Source organism: Lepidochelys kempii, chromosome 2, assembly GCF_965140265.1.
Source record: "Lepidochelys kempii isolate rLepKem1 chromosome 2, rLepKem1.hap2, whole genome shotgun sequence".
In the NCBI taxonomy this organism is placed as follows: domain Eukaryota; kingdom Metazoa; phylum Chordata; order Testudines; family Cheloniidae; genus Lepidochelys; species Lepidochelys kempii.
In genome coordinates, this window is record NC_133257.1 from 46,132,218 (window position 1) to 46,150,745 (window position 18,528).

General features: G+C 40.3%; 2 protein-coding genes across 5 annotated transcripts in view; one reads left to right on the forward strand and one right to left on the reverse strand.

Moving 5' to 3' along the window:
• C2H8orf88 (chromosome 2 C8orf88 homolog) overlaps nucleotides 1-18,528 on the forward strand; it is a 68,237-nt gene that overhangs the window by 29,751 nt on the left and 19,958 nt on the right. Inside the window, exon 6 of one of the 2 annotated variants that reach the window (XR_012157138.1) lies at nucleotides 18,339-18,507. The exons of the other annotated variant lie outside the window; for it this stretch is intronic. The gene's annotated coding sequence lies outside the window, so the exon portion shown is untranslated. The remainder of the gene's footprint in view (nucleotides 1-18,338; nucleotides 18,508-18,528) is intronic. 2 annotated transcript variants of the gene reach the window in all.
• The window catches only part of NECAB1 (N-terminal EF-hand calcium binding protein 1), a 121,024-nt gene continuing 105,418 nt past the window's right edge, over nucleotides 2,923-18,528 (reverse strand). Inside the window, exons 9-13 of one of the 3 annotated variants that reach the window (XM_073330607.1) lie at nucleotides 15,267-15,320; nucleotides 13,299-13,411; nucleotides 7,690-7,767; nucleotides 6,523-6,638; nucleotides 2,923-3,332 (exon numbers count right to left, since the gene is read on the reverse strand). In XM_073330607.1, coding sequence (XP_073186708.1) covers nucleotides 3,304-3,332; nucleotides 6,523-6,638; nucleotides 7,690-7,767; nucleotides 13,299-13,411; nucleotides 15,267-15,320 — 390 coding nt within the window. In that variant the 3' untranslated portion in view covers nucleotides 2,923-3,303. Of the gene's footprint in view, nucleotides 3,333-6,522; nucleotides 6,639-7,689; nucleotides 7,768-13,298; nucleotides 13,412-14,977; nucleotides 15,131-15,266; nucleotides 15,321-18,528 lie in introns of those variants that run through there. The other 2 variants (XM_073330609.1, XM_073330610.1) reach the window with 2 other exon arrangements.

Here is an 18,528-nt window from a genome sequence, read left to right on the forward strand (position 1 = left end):
TGGTCTTAAACATGCAGAAGGGAAGGACAGATGGTCTTAATGAGAGCATATTTTTCTTGTAAAATTATCATACATCTTGTGGAAATATCTTTGAAATGTTGATATCCCAAATGCTTTCTTAAGTTTAATTCTGAAGTACTGTGATTAAAGAACTACTTCCTAGTGTGTAATCTATCCCAAATTGTGCTACATACTTTCTTAGCTCCATTCCCAACCCTCTCTACCCAAAACAAAATATAGTTGAAACTTTATCTGACAAAACAGCTCCAATCAGAAATGATGAAATTACTACTAAAAGGTCTTTGAGGAAAGAGGCCTCCATGAAAGAGAATTCATATTTTTAAAGATGTAGATGTTTTAAAATCTTCAGGTACAGTGTCCTACAAGTGCTTTCTCTTGTTTGCAATGCCTATTTTAACTAGGGTAGAATATTGGATGTGAATGGATAAGAACACCTCACTGTTTAGTATTTGTCTTGTTTTAAATGTCACTTTGCCTGAATATTTAAATACAATTTTTTTTTACATTAAATCCATATTAGGGTGAGAGATCAGCAGGAAGTTTGCAAAGTGTGGGATGTGGGTGAGTTTGAAAAGTTTTGATACGTGCATAAAGCTAGTCAGGAATCTTGATTTTTTTTTTTAACTTGGAAAATGATTAATTAGAAAAGTATTGGTTTCAATAAACACTCATTGGGAGGAATTCCCAGGTTCAGATGGAATTTCTTCTCAAAACCAGAGAAACATACCCCAGGATGGCCAACAGGCTGATGGTTAGGGCGTCCTGGTGGATAGGTGGGAGACTCCGGTTCAAGTCCTTGGTCCAACTTGGGCAAAGCTAGGACTTCAATGGCAGTCTCCGACTCCCCATATTTATGTCCAAAACACTGGGCTTTTGGCTATTCTGGGGCACGCTCTATCACTCTGTTTTTGCTGTACAGCAGAACAAAATCATTTCAAAATCTCAAGTTTTCATGAAATGGAAATGTCTTCTGACCAGTCCTATTGACATTCAGTGGGACAGACACTCCAATTCAAATTACTAGTGGTAGAAACCATGGGTGGAATTTTCATTAAGTTGGCTTGTTTTAGATATGTAACTTCCACTGATTTCTAGAACTCTAAACTTCAAGATATTACAGTTGAATGTGCAAATTAAACTTCACTAGTTAGAGTTGCTGTTCTATTGTATATGTGGGTTCTCAGCTTCGGTGGCAGACTTGTACTTCGGATACATAAGAACAGCTATACTAGGTCAGACCAAAGGTCCATCTAGCCCAGTATCCTGTCATCTGACTAATGCCAAGTGCTCTAGAGGAAATGAACAGAACAAGTAATCATCAAGTGATCCATCCCCTGTTGCCTATTCCCAGCTTCTGGCAAATAATTTAAAACAGACTTGTCAGCTTGTATGTCAACTTTCTAAAAGCAATAATGAACCTTTCTTCATCTTCAAATGTTGTGTCTAAATACTTCTTCAGCTTATTTTCAATGGTTTTAGGCTGACTCCATCACTTTTTTTAGCAGCTGTAGAATTATGTAGAGGTACATGGTCCTTATTAATATTTCATTTCTGACTTAAGGGACTGCACTGATTGAACCCAAATAAGACTTGATATGAATTCTGTGAAAGTAATGTACTGCTTTACTTATATCAAGTCCCAATACAAATAGAAGGTACATAAAATTTCTCTGAAATATTGCACATTTTCTCTCTCTCCTCCCTACTCAGACCTTTTGGGATCACCCCGAAGCTGAGGCTAGAATTACCTCCAAAACACCCAAGTTTATGGGAAAGGCCAATAGCTGCCCCATACCTCACAATTCTGTTGCTCACACTCCAGGAGCTGACTGCTTAGAGCAGTAGAGCTGTTTCCATTTGTTGGCATGCCTCTAGGCTCTGGAGTTTACTTGTTTTCTGTAAATGCTTAGCTCCAGGCTCTAGTGCAAAATATTCGTAGCCCATGAGTGGCTGTGTGGGAAATGGATTTAGGCCCCAACTTTCTCTGGAGAGAGAGGACATCTTTAGAACCCTAAACAGTTGCTGGGGGAAGGAGGCCATTGTGGGATATGCACATCATCTTTGCTCAAGAGGGGAAGGGAAAGAACATTTCCTACTACACCTCTCCTCTCAATATTTAAAAACTATAAACAAAATTTTCCCAGCAAATGTTGTTGGTGGAGTCTGCAAAGCTTCACCATGGACTCTGACTGTCACTCTTGCCGTACTTGGTGGGAAAGATGTGGACAAATTGGAGCGAGTCCAGAGGACAGCAACAAAAATGGTTAAAGGTCTAGAAAACCTGACCTATTAGGAAAGGTTAAAAAAACTGGACATACTTAATTTTGAAAAAAGAAGACTGGGAGAGGGAACCTGATAAGTCTTCACATATGTTAAGGGCTGATATGCAGAGGATGGTGATCAGTTGTTCTCTATGTCCACTGAAGATAAGACAAGAATTAATAGGCTTAATCTGCAGAAAGGACGATTTAGCTTAGATGTTAGGAAAATTTGTGAAATATAAAGATAGTTATGCTCAGTAGTAGGCTTACAGGAGAGGCCGTGGAATCCCCATCACTAGAGGTTTTTAAGAACAGGTTGGACAAACACCTATCAGGGCTGGTGTAGGTTTACTTGGTCCCTACTCAGTGGGGACCTGGACATGATGACTTCTTGACATCCCTTCCAGCCCTACATTTCTATGATTCTGTTGATCCGGGTGGGGAAGCAGCAGCCCTTTACTCTTCTGAATGACTTAATATATACATGTATGAAGTTCTGTGCTAGCAAAGAGAGTTGCCAGCACAGAATACACCACATAGCCTCGTGACTTCATTTTAAAACAGAAAATTAGAAACTCATGAAAATAGGAATATTAAAAAGTTTATGCCATTTTCTTTGAAAAGAAGACAACCTGGAAGCTTGGAGTAACTATTTATTTAACATAAAGATAAAACCAGTCAAAACAAGTACTTAACACTCACATACGCTGACCATTTCTCTGAGACACATTTCTGTACAATAATTTGGCTGGCTTGAGCACACACACACACGCATCTAGCAATTTAGCAGGGCCACAAGTGCCCTTATGTAAGCGTGTAAAAAATGTTTCACCAAAATAGTCACAAGGAGAGAATATAAAGCATACATAATTTTTCCATATTTTAAAATGGAAAAGATTGTGCCTGTGATAAACAATGTTACATCACAGTCCATTAGCTGTAGCACCTGTCGCCTGGTGTATGGATGTTGTTTGAATGCAAATATAACATTTACCATTACTTGAACTCACAATGAAAGCTTCTAGTTGTTGTTCAGGACCCACCATGAAGCTGAAAAGGAAAAAAAAATATTTACTGACCAATCTTTATTTTATTTTTACAGTATTCCTTTCTTCCTCCCTTCTCCCCCAAGCCTTTTCTTGAAACCCTAAATAGATTATCTATAATCTGTTCCTCTGCTAGTCTAAAGAAATAGTATTAAGCTGGTCTTTCTGTGTTCAGTTCCTACCAAAGATAATTGGAGAGGTGCATTTGCAAGGACAGAACTTGATTAATCAGTGGAGGAGAGTGGTAGTCCAGGAGTAGTTTCTGGGGGAGCTGAGCAGAACAGTGGAGGAGGGAGAGAGAGCTTTTAGTGCAATAGTTTACACCTGTATAGATCAGCTTCTTAAATTCCCAATATTTGCATTGGAGAAGGAAATTGACCAGAATGGAGGCTTCTTTCCTTAGATCCACCCAACTTTGGCTATAAAAGTCTAGTTGTCTAATGCTTAAGGCTGCAACAGTGGTTTGGTAAACACTGTCAAAATGAGTCCCAATTCCACAGCTCAGCATCCAGGGGTATGGTACCAGTAACATACTAGGTCTTCCCTCTAGCTATGGTCATCTCCACTACAAGGCTCTTGCATCAAGGATGGGGGACATAACTGGTGATTGACCTTGGGGAAGATGTACTCTTTCGCAAAAGCCTTCAAAGCAAGGGTAGCTGAGTGAAGTGTCTGTCCACCTTCATCAGCTGATCTAAAATAGGGTGCAAGGTACAACAGCCTCATTGGGCAAAAGTACCTGGCCCAGGAAATTCTCAGTTGTGATTCCTGCAGATTTCTGTCCCAGTTTTAAATCAAAATCAGTGGTCTTTGACTATTTCCATAAGAACTGGATCCTCCCGTGTCGATTCACTGCCTTTGTATTTCTCTGTAGTGAAAATGTATTTGGAATCAGCTGATTCCTCTGGTCCATCTTAGTCCAAATAGCAGCCTGCATCTTCCTGCCCTCACTTAAGCAGCTGGAATTGTATAGGCAATGAGGTGGAGCATTGTGAATGCATTATGAAGCATTGATCTTTGCTGAGGCCAGAGTCCTGCTTTATGAACATCAAAGTCAGGTACATGAGTGTCAGTCTTGTTGCTCCAATTGTGCTGGGAGTTCTTCCCTTTTCAATGTAGGGTAAGAAGAATACATCAAAGTTAGTACTAAGTGGTGCATGTCAACCTCAGAGAGAGCCTGGAGCAAGTGGGCCTGGTCACTGATCTATTAATACATGACATGGGTCAAGGTTACAAAAGGTTGATACCCTTGTCAAATGACAGTGATCAGAATCTACTGGCTACTGTTACAAGGAGGATCCCAGATATCACTCCTGCAAACCCCTTACTCTTGTGAGTAGTCCTTATCCTGGTGAGTATATTCCTATTGACATGAATTGGATTACTCACATAAGAGAAGGTTTCCAGGATTGGGTAATCTTTATTGAGTCACAGATTAAATATGTGACCTTGGAGAAGTCAATTCATCTCCTTGTTGGTCAACTCAGCTGGAAAATTGGGTTAAAAAGGATCATACAGAAAAGCAGTAGCTGTATCTGAGCCGGGCTTTCCTGGGTTACATCAATTACAAAATTGACTTTGCTAGTAGCAGAGTTATTTCTGTTCTTCACTGAGTTTTAAACAGGTCTCAGTCTACATTGTATGTGACTGTTGCATAAAATATAGTAATTGCCTTACAGCCATCATTTTTGCTCTCTCTTAAGCTTTTTTTTTTCCTTTGAATACAAATTTGTATGAAGATCCTTATGCTACAATTACTGCACTTATTGAAAAAAAACCTTAACATAGGTATGTGTATTTCTAAAAGAAAATATAACCTATAAATTGTGAAAATTAAACTATGCAGATCCTAAATATTACTTTCCTATATTATTTTTTTGAGCAAGAAGTTCATGCTGAGCAATACTCTGGTTGCCATGGTAATAATCAGGAGGAATGCTGTAAACTAAAATCCCACTTGAAAGGCAGAGTGTATGCTTAAACATGTTTTAAATTAAATTTAAGACTGATCTTTATATTTAGACATTTATAAATGATATATATATTTTATTTGATTTGATGCTAAACATACGTTCCCCAGCTGTGATTGGAACACCACTATTTCTTCGTTCTCCATCCCTTACTGAATTCCAGTCCCGCCATTGGCACAGTGTAGTCTGACGCTATCATGCAGAGGGAAATAGTGCATTATATTACTAAATTATTGAGCTAAATTCTGCATTCCTTGGTTAGGATTTACTCATTCCTTACTCAGGCAAACTCTTATTGAAGTCAGTGGAGTTTGTGTATGGGAGTTTGCTTGATGGAAAAACCTCAGGATTTGGCCCAGTTACTCTACTGGAGAGAAAAAATGGTCTAGAGGTTAGGCATTGGACAGGGACTTGTTGGCCCAACTCCTACAATAGGAGATCTGGGTTCAATTTTGAGCTCTGCTACGGATTTCCTGTATGACCTTGGACAAAGTACTTAATCTCTCTGTGCCTTAGTTCCCCATCTGTAAAATGGGGATGACGCTTGCTCCATTTGTTGTTCTTGTCTACTTAGACTGTAAGCACTTTGGGACAAGAAGTTTCTCTTATAAGGTGCATGTATACCACATAGTACTAGGTGCTACTGTAATACAAATAATATTAATTATAATTTGGGAATCTTTTGCATCTCAGCTTTTCAGAATGGAGTTTGGAGAAAAGTTGCAGGAAATATGCACAATTGTGTGGTAAATTAAGACCACTCTTTCTGTTAATGTAATACAAGCAAATGCAATTAAATTGAAATATAGCTCTTTATCAGAAAGCAAACATATTTTCTGACTAAATATTTTTAAACCAGTAGTGCAAAAACAGTTCAAAGCAACAGAATGTTACTATTTACAAAGTGACTCTATATATTCTGGATATTTTCTGTACTATATTTGTTAGGTTAATACTTAATTTGTAATAAACTTACTTTTTCTCCAATAGGAGGAAGTATTGTGTATATTCCTATTACGGATGTGTTTAACAATTGTATTACTGTGTACAAACCCTTGATGTTTAAAGAAAAAGAAAAAATAAAAAAGAACAAAACAGAGGCAAAATTACAAAAGTGTTGAATAAGGGCAAATTTTGCAGTTATTCCACATAAGGAACATTGTAGTCAATGGGAAGTCTTCATATTGAAGCAAGTAAAGTATTGTGGAAAAACTTGATAATTACCAGGTACTTGCATAGTTGTCATGAGTTCTGGAGTTTCCAAGAAGTCCACATTACTCCTTTGGAATGTCTTGCTGTAATTCATCTGGAGATGACTGTATACATACAGGTGATGAGAACTTAACAAGATTTAAAAGGACTGAATATTTATATGGCTATGAAGAATAGCCAGAAATTCATAATTATAATTTAAAAAAATTTCAGAAGGGATATTAAACGCGTTTAACGGCTTTCGCCAATCTCTAACTATTAGAGACCAGGATCTGACCTAATGTGAGGGGCACATTATCCCATCTCAGCCTACAGTGACATTCTTGCATCTTCCTTGGCAGCATCTGATACTGGAAACTGAACTAAATGGATCTTTGGTCTGATCCTGTATGGCAATTTGTCTATTCCAATGGTGTTGAAGTGCCTTTTCAATTCTTCTTATTACTGTTTCTGAAGGTGAATGCACCCTCTCTGAACTCATTGGGCCAGATTCTGTAAGCAGGATATTAGGCTGCAGAAAACCCCAAAACAATGGATTCCACCTTCAGATCTTTTTTATAAAACTCAGTGCAGAGAAAAATCTCCACCTTTTCCCACTTCCCTAAATGCTCTGCCTCCTACAGACTGGAACCCAGCTGGTGGGAAATCCTCTGGGTGTGGTATCTTCCAAGGTCCCGAAGAGAGACTGGAAGCCTGCTGGGTTTTTGTGGTAGGGGTGGGAAACCTTGGAGGAAGGCACCAGTGAACAACACTCACATGCTTAAAGTTACACATGTGCTTAAGTATGGTGTGGGACTGCAACCTGTCTGTCTCCTTTTAGCTCCTTGTTCACCCTGCATTAGCTCTCTGCCAGCATCATTTCATCCCCTTACTTTTTTCCTTCTATACTCAACTACTGTCCCTATTCTGATGACTCTTAATTCTGTATCTCGCCACCTTCAGTCTCTGCCTATTCAAGTCAGACTACTGGATGTCTTTTCAATAGATATTCAAATAGTGTTTTAAGCTCAATGCAGAAAAAACTGAACTGTTATGAAGCATTCTTAATGGCATTTAATTGGAAAGTAGATCAAATAAATTAATGAAAGATATTTATATCTTTATATACCAGTAGTTTCATGCAGTTACTTTGTAACCTTCTAAACAACCTGAAATGCAAATGGTAATCTCATTACTTGCCTATTCCAGGCACTGCTGTTCTCCCAGAACTCATAAATGATGAAGCGGCATTCGCTTGAAAGCTTCTGTATGGAAACACTAAGAGTTGTAGGACAGAATTAGCAAGCACACTTTTCCCAAGTTACAGTACAGTGACTGAACAAAACTTACTGATTTCTGTAGAAAGGATAGTCTGAGGGACAAATATGTGGAGTTAGAGGCATCTGTGTTGCAAATGACTTGAGCTCCTTTCTACTTTTATCTGTGATATACTGCATGGTATTTTTAAGCAGAACTTTTATTTTTACTCTTTAAAATTAAAACTGTTATAATGGACTCTTATTTACAAAATTAATTTCTCATACTGTTCCAAATGCTAGGGTACTTTATCTCAAAAAGTATGGTTCAGTATTCTAGAAACTAATCCAACTGTGCTGCACAGCAAACCACCATAATACAGTGGTTCCCATAAAGAGTAAGTGAAGTAAATTGTGAAGTCAGGACAAGATTTTCAACAGTGAGTAGTGACTTAGATGCCTCAGTACTTATGTGCCCAATTTGAGACAGGTTAAAAGGGTCCTATTATCAGAAAGGGCTGATTAGCCATGCTCTGAAAATCAAGCCTCCTGGGTAAGGTGTCTCAGAGTGGGATACCCAGAAATTAAGGCATCTAAATCATTAGTCACTTCTGAAAATTTTGGCCTAAATTATGCTGCTTCACTTGTGCAGGTTCATTTTTCAGAGGTGAGAAGTTTATTAAAACAGGATAGACTTAGGTGTTTTGGAAACAAGCAGCCATATGTGGCGTAAAGATGGAATGGTCACTGTCCATTGCTCATACACTTTTTTAAACAGTATCTTTTTATCACGTATTTCTATTGTGATGGCACCTAGATACCCCACATTTGGAATAGGGTCCCATGGTACTAGCTACTGTACCAACAAACAACACAAAAACAGTCCCTGCCTGAGAGCCCATATTCTCAGAAAAACTTTTCCCCCATGTATTGTCTACTTTTAGGTTTATTCCTCCAGTTGTCTTAGACAACGTGCCATTCATGGAGTTCATCTTACCTGTTCATGGAGGCATAAAATATCCCATGGAACATATGCCAATCCTTCCCACAGTGTCATCTGCTTTAGTGCATTCTATAAACCTCATACTCAAGAGCTAGTTTTCAAATATGTAAGTCTTGATATGATTTGTAATTCTGCATTTGAATGCTCAAATTGGCAACTGGATGTGCACTGCAAAAAAGGATGCTTATAGACTATTTGAACATCCAAATGTGAGATGTGGAGATTTTATTACTGCTTTGTTTGAAAACTGTGCTCAGATGACACCCTAAACTGTAACTGGTAATGAATCCACCCTGATTTATTGGTTTTGTTATTTGCTGCTGCATGAAGACTAGAACTCTGTACAATATGAAGAAGTGGTCAGGAACTACATACAGAAGCATAACAAAATAAAACATCCAGAATGAATCAGAAAGTGACCAGCAGGTGGCACTGCTGTCATACCAAATATCAGCTAAATTGGGAAAACAAATCAGTTCTTCCTTTTTCTATATGCTCTTTGTTTTATATTTTCAAACAATTTAGGATTTTTCTTATGACAAGTGTGCGGTTCAGTGTTACTAAAGAATGCTTTGATATGTTGTAGATTCTTTTTTGTAGCAGGTACCATTTTTGCTTTCCCATCTCTTGGCTCTTGTGTGATGGTAGTCAACCATTGTGTAACATAGTCAACCATTCCCAAATATTACAAAAAGTTCATTTTTTTTTCTTTCTCCAACTTCATTTCCATATGATGTGTGTTATGGTGTCATGTCCATTCCGTAGAATCAGATCTCTCTGATGGATAATTGTTCTGCTGGAATATGTTTTACTAGCTCCAATCCTAAATTGAGACTGTCCTCTCCCCACATTCACCAGGTTTAAAGAAAGCTGTTCCAAGAAACAATTGTTTATTGCTTCTCCAAACCTTGTTCTGACATGAGATATGACCAGTTTATTTGTGTTTAGCTGAAGTTGCCCATTATTATTGCTGTAGTAGGTATGGTTTCCTCTTTGATCTTCCTTATCAAGACACACTCAGTGGACCTAATTTTTCATAATACTACAGGTCCTTTTCAGTACTTTGCCAATGCAAAGGGGAAGTAAAGTCATTGGATCACATCAACAGGAAGCTCCCCTTTCTTAAGAGCAATGCTGGGACGTTACAGCTCCTGGTGGAGTGGGAAAGTCCAAGAATAAGGATATGTGGTTATTCACTGTTACTAGAACAACAGCCGCAGCCATAGGAAACCAAGTGTAAGTGAGAGCAGCCCCTAGCTTGCTCCAACATATGCTAGGGGCTGACCAGTCCCAGAATTGGTGAATCATAATTTTGTTCCTTATCATGAATCCTCTCCTGCGTGCTACTCAGCCAGAGCTAAGAATCAGACTCATATGTTTTTCCTGATCCAGAAGCTGGTATTATAATCCTACATATCTTCTAATTACTTGAGATTCTTTTCCATACACATTCTATTGACTGTGTTGTCTGCATCACTCATTTTTTATGGAATCTTGAGCCATAGTGCAGTTCCTCCACTTCTGTGACTTAATCTGCCTTTCCTATATACAGTAGAACCTCAGAGTTATGGAGAGAATGGAGGTTGTCCATAACTCTGAAATGTTCGTAACTCTGAACAAAGCACAGTTTTAGGCTCCAGCATCTGACGCTCCAGGACGGGCTCCAGCACCAGCTGAGCTCCCTCCTCAGCCCTGGCAACTTCCTTGAAGCCAGCTTCTTTCCCTGGGTCGGACTGAGTTTGCAAGTTTGTCCCCCTCCCAGCTGGGGGGAAGGAGGGAATAAAAACAGCATGTCCCCCTGCCGAGGGGAGGGAGAGGTGCTCCTGCTCTGCTGGCTCCACCTGCCTTGGGCTGGCAGCCCCAGCTTCTTCACCTCCTAGCTATAAGTGGCTGCCCCATGCATTGGGTAGAGGTGGGGTGGGGACAGGCAGACCAGATTGTCTACCTTTAAGATGCAATATAGGCACAGTATAGTATTTGCTTTTTTAATCCAGCACTTCTCAAACTATGGGGCAAGTCTCCCAAGAGAGGTGCAGGAACGAGCTTTGTGCTTTTTTTTATTTTTAAGAGCTATGGCTGGGGCTGGACCAGAAGGGCCATGCACAACCAGGAGGCAGGGAGAAAGGGGATGGCCGGAGCCTCGCCGTGCTGGGGCTGACCGCTGGAACCCCACCACCTGGGCTCGGGCTCTCCTCTCAATCCCTCACGGGGAGGCCGCCAGGCTTGGGCTCTTCTGCGCCCCCAATGCTTCACAAGGAGGCAGCCCAGGCTTGGGCTCTCCTCCTCCCTCCCCAATTCCTCACTGGGAGGCAGCCTAGGCTTGGGTTCTTCTGCCCCCACAATCCCTCACCTTGAGGCAGCGGGGCTCTGACTGTCAGCCCCGGCGTGGCAGTGGGGCGCTGTGTCTGCTCTGAAAAGTGATATTAACAAACTTCACATTACCACCCTTCTGTGCCGCTGCTGGTGCGGCGCTGCCTTCAGAGCTGGGCATCCAGCCAGCAGCCGCTACTCTCCTCCCTGCCTTCAGAGCTGGGTGGTGGTATATGTACTTGGGGTGGGGGGGCATAAATGACTACAGTCATAAAGAAGGGGAGCCCGATCAAATAAGTTTGAGAACCACTGTTTTAATGAATTCTAATAATAGGAAAGAAACACACATGCCTTTAGTCTAGCATGATGCCTCTGTTTATATATTACTTAGATTGTAAGCTCTTTGGGGCAGGGATCATCTTGTTCTGTGTTTGTATAGCACCTAGCACAATGGGTCCTTGGCAGTGACTATGGGTCCTAGGCACTATGGTAATTCTAATATTAATAATAGGAATATATTTTGCTCTCACTATGTTATCTGAGCGCTATATACTCAGCAAACTGTCAGATTTGTCCTTTCCATTTTATAGGTCTGGTCTGACTTGAACTGAGCTAGCCACCCTTTTAATAGGCTGGAGATCTTCTCCCTATTGGGGGAGGTCCACCATTACCCCTCAGCATGCTGAAAAAACCTTCACAAACACAGAACTATCACCAAAAGAATGCTCTCCTCGTACTGGGCATGTTCTGATTTTAAATTTCCCTCAGATGGATGAGGGGTGCAGCATGCAAGTCACTGGATGGACACCTCTTAGCAAACGAACAGGTGAGGGTAGTGTGGCATAAAATTTCTCCTGTGGCTTGTTTAGGTGCATTGTAACATAAAATTTGAGGCTTATGATTTCAGTCTTTAGACTAGTAGCTTTGAGACTTTTTGAGCTCTAGCATGCCTAGTGTTATAAACAAGGAAAGAAGCCCTCACTGGTCTGTTTGCCCTCTCTATAGGGATTTTTCATCCTCTCTTTATGATGAACTTTAAACCATACTTAAATAAGAGTCAAAACACAATAAAACTTTCCAGGCATGTTTTTATTAACAGCCTTCGTTCCCTGAATAGCACTGCTTTGGATTCTAAATATCCTTACTGGGGTTTAGCTGGAAGCTAGCATATTTGCCTGGAAAACACAGGCATGAGACTTAGCCCTGGTCTACACTACACAATTACTTCAGTATAACTACGTCACTTAAGGGTGTGAATAATCCACACCTCCTAAGCAATTTAGTTATATCAACCTAAGTGATGGCGAAGACAGTGCTCTGTCAGCAGGAGAGCTTCTCCCGCTGACATACCTATCGCCTCTCACAGAGGTGGATTAACTACGCCAACAGGAGAAGCTCTCTCCCGTCAGCTCAGAACGTCTTCATTAAAGCAGCGCAGCTGCATTGGTGCAACTGCACCGATGTCATGTTTTAAGTGTAACCTGCCCTCAGAGAGTGATTGATTAAAAGAGAAGTACAGCAGAAGAAAAGAGCCCAATAATTCACAACAATCACACTATGGTAGGCAGGAAATCAGTCTTTTATTCAACTTTGAAAGAGTTCCAAACTAAGGGTCTGATCCTGCAAAGTGATTTGCATGGGTAGAGCTTTATATGCTTTTGTGGGATGTTTTGCAGGATCAGTGCTGAGGCACTGTCCCAGAGATGTATGCACTAGAAAAAAAAGAGCCTTCAAAGAGTCTGTCTTCAAAAGCTCCCCTTCTCAGGGATCCTAAGAAAATGCTACAAAACAACTTCCCCTAAAAGGAACTGCAGAATCCTAGGGATATCCTATGACTATTCTCACTTCCAGCCCTTTTTCTAATTATCCTCTGTTACAGAGGACAAAAGCTGGGCAAATACTATTCACTGAGTAATTCAGCACATTGTGTGATTCTTTTCAAATTATTCAACATATATGTTGAATTATTTGTCCACCTCTACAGCTTGCCCCACACTGAATACTAGAATATTTTATATGCTTTGAACTCTCCCTTTGATTCCAATAGTCCTGTCCCAACTCTGCCCTTGTGTGTGTTCCCTGATAGAAGAGAAGATGGTCCACGTCCATGGGACGGGAGGTGGTCCATGAGACAGTCTCTCTATTAACACGTGGTCTACCCCAAGTTTGAGATTCATTCAAAGAAATATTCATCTCTGTAGTGCTACGCAGAATATGCCGCAAGGTAATAACATACTTACTGCAAACATCCAGTCCGAGTAGAGGCAGATTCCACATACTGTTTCAGAGCGAGTCGGAATTCTTCTAGTTCTTCCTCTAGCACAGACATTTGACGCTGAACAATCATTATGTGCTGATAAAGATATTACAGTATTCATTGTCATGTGCCTCCTATCAATTCCATACATTTTAAACTAAGAAAATTGTTAGGTTCCCAAGTTGAGAAATCTATGGCCTGAATTCCAGATGTGCTTAGCATCTTCAAAAATCAAGCCCTAGGTTTCTCAAGTTGAGTATCTTCAAATCCATGATATCAAGTATATCCAACTTCATTTAGTTAAATGAAAAAAATGTAATCAACATTCAGACAGAGATAAAGTACAGCATAGAGAATTTAAAAAAATACTGATTGTACAGGAATCTTAAAGGGATACTCTCAGTTCCAATTTGCCTCCAAATTTAGCTTTTGTAAATATAAGCTTTTATAAAATGTAAGACCAGCAGAAATGATAACATCATGTAAAACAAAACAACCCCTCCACTCCTACCCCCTGACATTCCCCTGCAGAGTTTGCAATCCACTGTTTTAGTGCTCTGGAATCTTAGAGTAAAATAATCTACATATGCTACAGGTTATTCTTGCACCAAGCTTGGCTGCTGCTCAAGTTGGGCACCCAAAATCTGTGGCTACTTTTGAAAATGTGTGTGACTTGTCCAAAGCCTGGATCAGAGTTTCTAGTGTGTTGATTGTTATGTCAAGAAACAACAGTTGCTTATTTTATAAGAAAAGTAAACACATTTCAGTGGGTGAATCAATACTATGCAAGCAGATGTGCAAGTTGAACCCAAGTCTCCAGATATGGAAGTTTGGTTCATTGACTTACTAGTACAACCCTTTGACCCCAATTGCTCACAAGCCCAAACCTTAATACTACAAATTGCACAACAAAAATAATTTAAGTTATGGAATACAACCCTATTTTTGATATATTCCAGTACAGGTTTTCTCAGATATATAATCAGGAAACAGAGGTGCTAGAGAAGAAAATGTCTGTTTCTGCTTCCCTTTGGATTAAGGCCTTGTGAAATTAAATAAAAGAAAGGCAAAAAACATTTACAATGTGGTCATTATAGTAATTTTTTTAAGTGACCTATTGAAAATAATAATTGAAACTATACCTTGACTTGAAAAGTTTGTCCTCTCTACAGAATGAATAACCTTGATTAAAGGTAAAACTCTAGAAGAATAATTGGAAGTGGAGAAGACACCAGACCTTTTCATCCTGAATTCTTGATGCTTATAATTCTAATATTCTAAGGAACTTGCATATTGGTTCATCCATTAATACCCGTTACTTTGCTTAGTCAATATTTCAAGAAATGATGCTTGCTTAACAACCAACTCAATGGAATCTTTGGTCCAGGGTTTGATTCCTTCCTGGCTTGATTATTGGTATGGTCGTCTCATTGATCAACTTTCATCTATACTATTTCATGAGCAAGCTATCCAGAATCATATGACTAATTTGATCTTGTCTTGTTAATGTTTTTCTCATTCGATTCTACTAAGTACCATCATTGGCTATCTCTTTTTGTGCATATTTGATTTAAAGTTTAACCTTGATATCAACACTGATTTATTTGGAAGATTTGCTCTTGGCATATATACCTACTTGTAATTTGTGTTCATTTCTGGATATGTTCTTAGTTTCTTTATTTTTATGATTCACTATCTCTGTTTATTATCTCTAAATAATGGGTATTTTCTCATGTCTTCCCAGTTTGGTGATACTCCCTCTTCCCAGAAAGCTCTTTTAGGTCTTGTTATTATTTCTTGTGCATTGAGGCTCTGCTGCAATAAAATAGATCCTTATTAGCTGAAAAGTGAGTTTGGTGATTTCAACCAAGCTGCAGATGGATTCTGGCTACACCACACAAAATTGGTCCACAAATGCCTTAATAAATTCACTGCCTTGAAAAACACTTACAGATTTTGTGTTTCCTTCCAAAACCTCTTCTTCCAGTGGCTCAAGCTTTAGATTCTTGTGATCAAGGGTGAAAGAATGCAAATATAAACACAAAAGATTAGCTGTGGCCAATGACTTAGACTTTTTTGGGGGTGGGGGTGGGGGTGGGGGATAGAATAGGGCATTCCAAATCAGATTCTGCTATAGGCCTACTTAGAATGAAGAGTTTGAGCTAAGGCCTTTCTGCTTATTTATTAATTGTTAGTCTGACATACAAATTGTTTGCAGAACCTCGCCCACTTCAGTGGCTGTACAAGAGCTACAGGCTGGATCAAATTTAGCATTATTTATATATATATATACACACACACACACACACACACACACACACACAGAGAGAGAGATTTCAAATCCCATTAATAGCTAGACAGAGAAGCAAGTTGTTAATTTGTGATAAATCTGCTCAGTCACATTCATATTTTAGATCTAACTCACAAAAGAAAAACTCTGAAGATGTCACAAACAACAGGCAAGTAGGAATGAATGAATGAACCCTGAGATTTAGCATAATATAGATCTTGTGTAGGAGAAACTTGTGTAGATTTTATTCATAGGTAGTATTATGAGCAAATCCCTTTATTAACGAGTCGCTGCTAAATGTGCCCAAGAGAAGAAGGAAGCTCAATTAGGGCTTGAAGAGTCTTCCGCAACTACTAGCATTCATAGCTGGGAAATTTTCCATACAGCCAACAATGCAGATACAAGAATCCACATTGCAGCAGTGAACAGTATATATGCTGGAGCAGTGGTTCCCAAACTTGGTTCGCGGCTTGTTCAGGGTAAGCCCCTGGTGGGCCGCGCTACGCTTTGTTTACCCGAGCATCCGGAGGTACAGCCACTCGCAGCTCCCAGTGGCCGCGGTTCGCCGTTCCTGGCCAATGGGAGCTGTGGGAAGTGGCGCGGGCCGGGCCACCACTTCCCGCAGCTCCTCTTGGCTTGGAACAGTGAATCACGGCCACTGGGAGCTGCAAGTGGCCGTACTTGCGGATGCTCAGGTAAACAAAGTGTCTCGTGGCCCGCTAAGGGCTTACCTTGAACAAGCTGTGAACCAAGTTTGGGAACCCCTCTGCTACAGGTTGTAAATTAGCTTCTAAACACATCTGCTGGATTAAAGAAACTTCTGGAGAAGGAACAGGCACAAAGTACAACTGCACATGCATAGAACTACCTGCTTGCAATTAGTCTGATTTTCAAGCAGGTGCATTTATGAGATTGCACATGTACCTACTTACTTCATATGCATACTACTAGATGTGGACATGCAAATCTTTGATTTGTGTGAACACATCTAGTAGTGCATATACAAAGTTAACAAATGCCCACTGATGATCAGGCCCTATAATGCTACACAAATGGAAATACTTGTAACCCAGTGGGTATGTCTGCATGTCGAGCTGGAGGTGTAAATTTCAGCTTGAAGAGACATACCTGGACTTGCTCTGATCAAGCCACTGCACTAAAAATAGAGTGTAGTTGTGAGCTGCAAAGGGGCTAGCCACTGTGGCTACCTAACTGTCCAAGAGCTAACATAGGTTTGTCTCCTTGAGCTGGAATTTATACCTCCGGCTTGAAGTGTAGACATACCCAGTGACAAATGGGTGTTTTGCCACCAGAGACAGTTTCTTCACATTTCAGAACAAACAAGAAATATTTGTAATAAAGACATGAAGCAAAATTCAGGATTTGGCAAATTGCAACAGGCTACATTGTGGCAAATGGCAACACAGTGTCCGAGCTTCTTTGTGTAAGATATTTAAAGATGCTTTTTCCTTTCCCAAACATGAATACAATTGGGCAATGACTTCTTAACCTTAAGAAGCAGACATTTTGCCAGTGCAAACATAATAGGTGGTTAAAAGAAAACAGCAGAGGTGATGCTGTTCGTGGAATTTAAGTAAACATGGTATTTGCTGGAGCACCACCAACAGCAGACTAAGTCAGTAGTGACATGACATTCATTCATCAACTGCTGTGTAATTGTGCATCTCATGCAGAATTTGGATGGGGAATCACAACATTTGTGAGGAAGCTATTTGTAATGGCTCTTTTGTCAGCACAGAGACTTCAGATAGAGAACCATGCAGGAAACTGCATCTCATTATACTTCCTGTGGCCTCCATATACTTCTCATACTAAACTCCAAGGACAGGAATAAAGCAAAAGAGGTGAAGAAAGAGATCACAGCATAAAGTGGCAACAAGTACTACTGCAGGTTTCACCCTACTGTAGAATGAAATAGGCCAAATTCTGCTTGCCTACAAAATGTGTGGTATTTACATAACTGAGGGCAAAATTTGGCCCCAAAGTTTTGACAGGCTAATTTAAAGCATGTTCAAATTCCTTCTGTAAATTTGAAAGTACAAGACTGGTCTAAGGTGAAATTCACCCTTTGCAGAGGCCCTGCATAAGGGCTATGCTCCACTTAAACCTTCCAAATAGATCTGAAGTGGGATTTAACTGATGCATAGGCTTTGTGCTGGCCCTTCGCATAGGGGTGGCTTTCACCCCACTGGCTTGGTTGGTAGTGCTGTGGTACCATATGGCAACTCAAGCTGGAAATGGGAAGAACTGTACAGATAAAGGTGACTTTGTTTTGCAGAGGATTTTGATATTTCAAAATTTACTACAAAAAGAAATGGAGATTTGGCTCTAGGGGCGTCTAAGCTGTGGGCTCCAGAAACTTTGGGGTCCTTGGCTCAGGGACTGCAGGCTGCCTCAGAGCTGTGGGCCCTGGATGCTCAGAATGCCAAGGAGCCACAAGCCTGGGAGCTGATGCTCACAGGGCTGCCAGGTTCCTAACTCCCTGTCATCCCATCCGGTGTGCTGAAGGGGAGCTGGGAGCCTGGAAACCCCAGCTGAGTCAGAAGCTAGGGTTTTCACGCTCCTGGCTCCCCATCTGGCCACTTGGCAGGCTGCCCAAGAGCCAGGTGGGCAAGTTCACAGAAAGCCAAACAGGGTTCCACTGGAACTTTGTCAAAACAGAACCATCTCCACAAAATGTTTTGATTTTGACCAATTGGCATTTTCTGACAGAAAACCCTGCCATCAGAGAATTTGTGACCAGTTGTAGTGGGAAGATTCAACCAGGAAGAGGTGAAGAACATCCCCCGATCCTATACCGAATGGACACTGGGGACCCTGTGCTTGCAGAATGGAAAATAAATACAGATAAGATAAATAAAATGTTATTCCCCAGAAACAAGTGAGTGTGATTTTTCATATC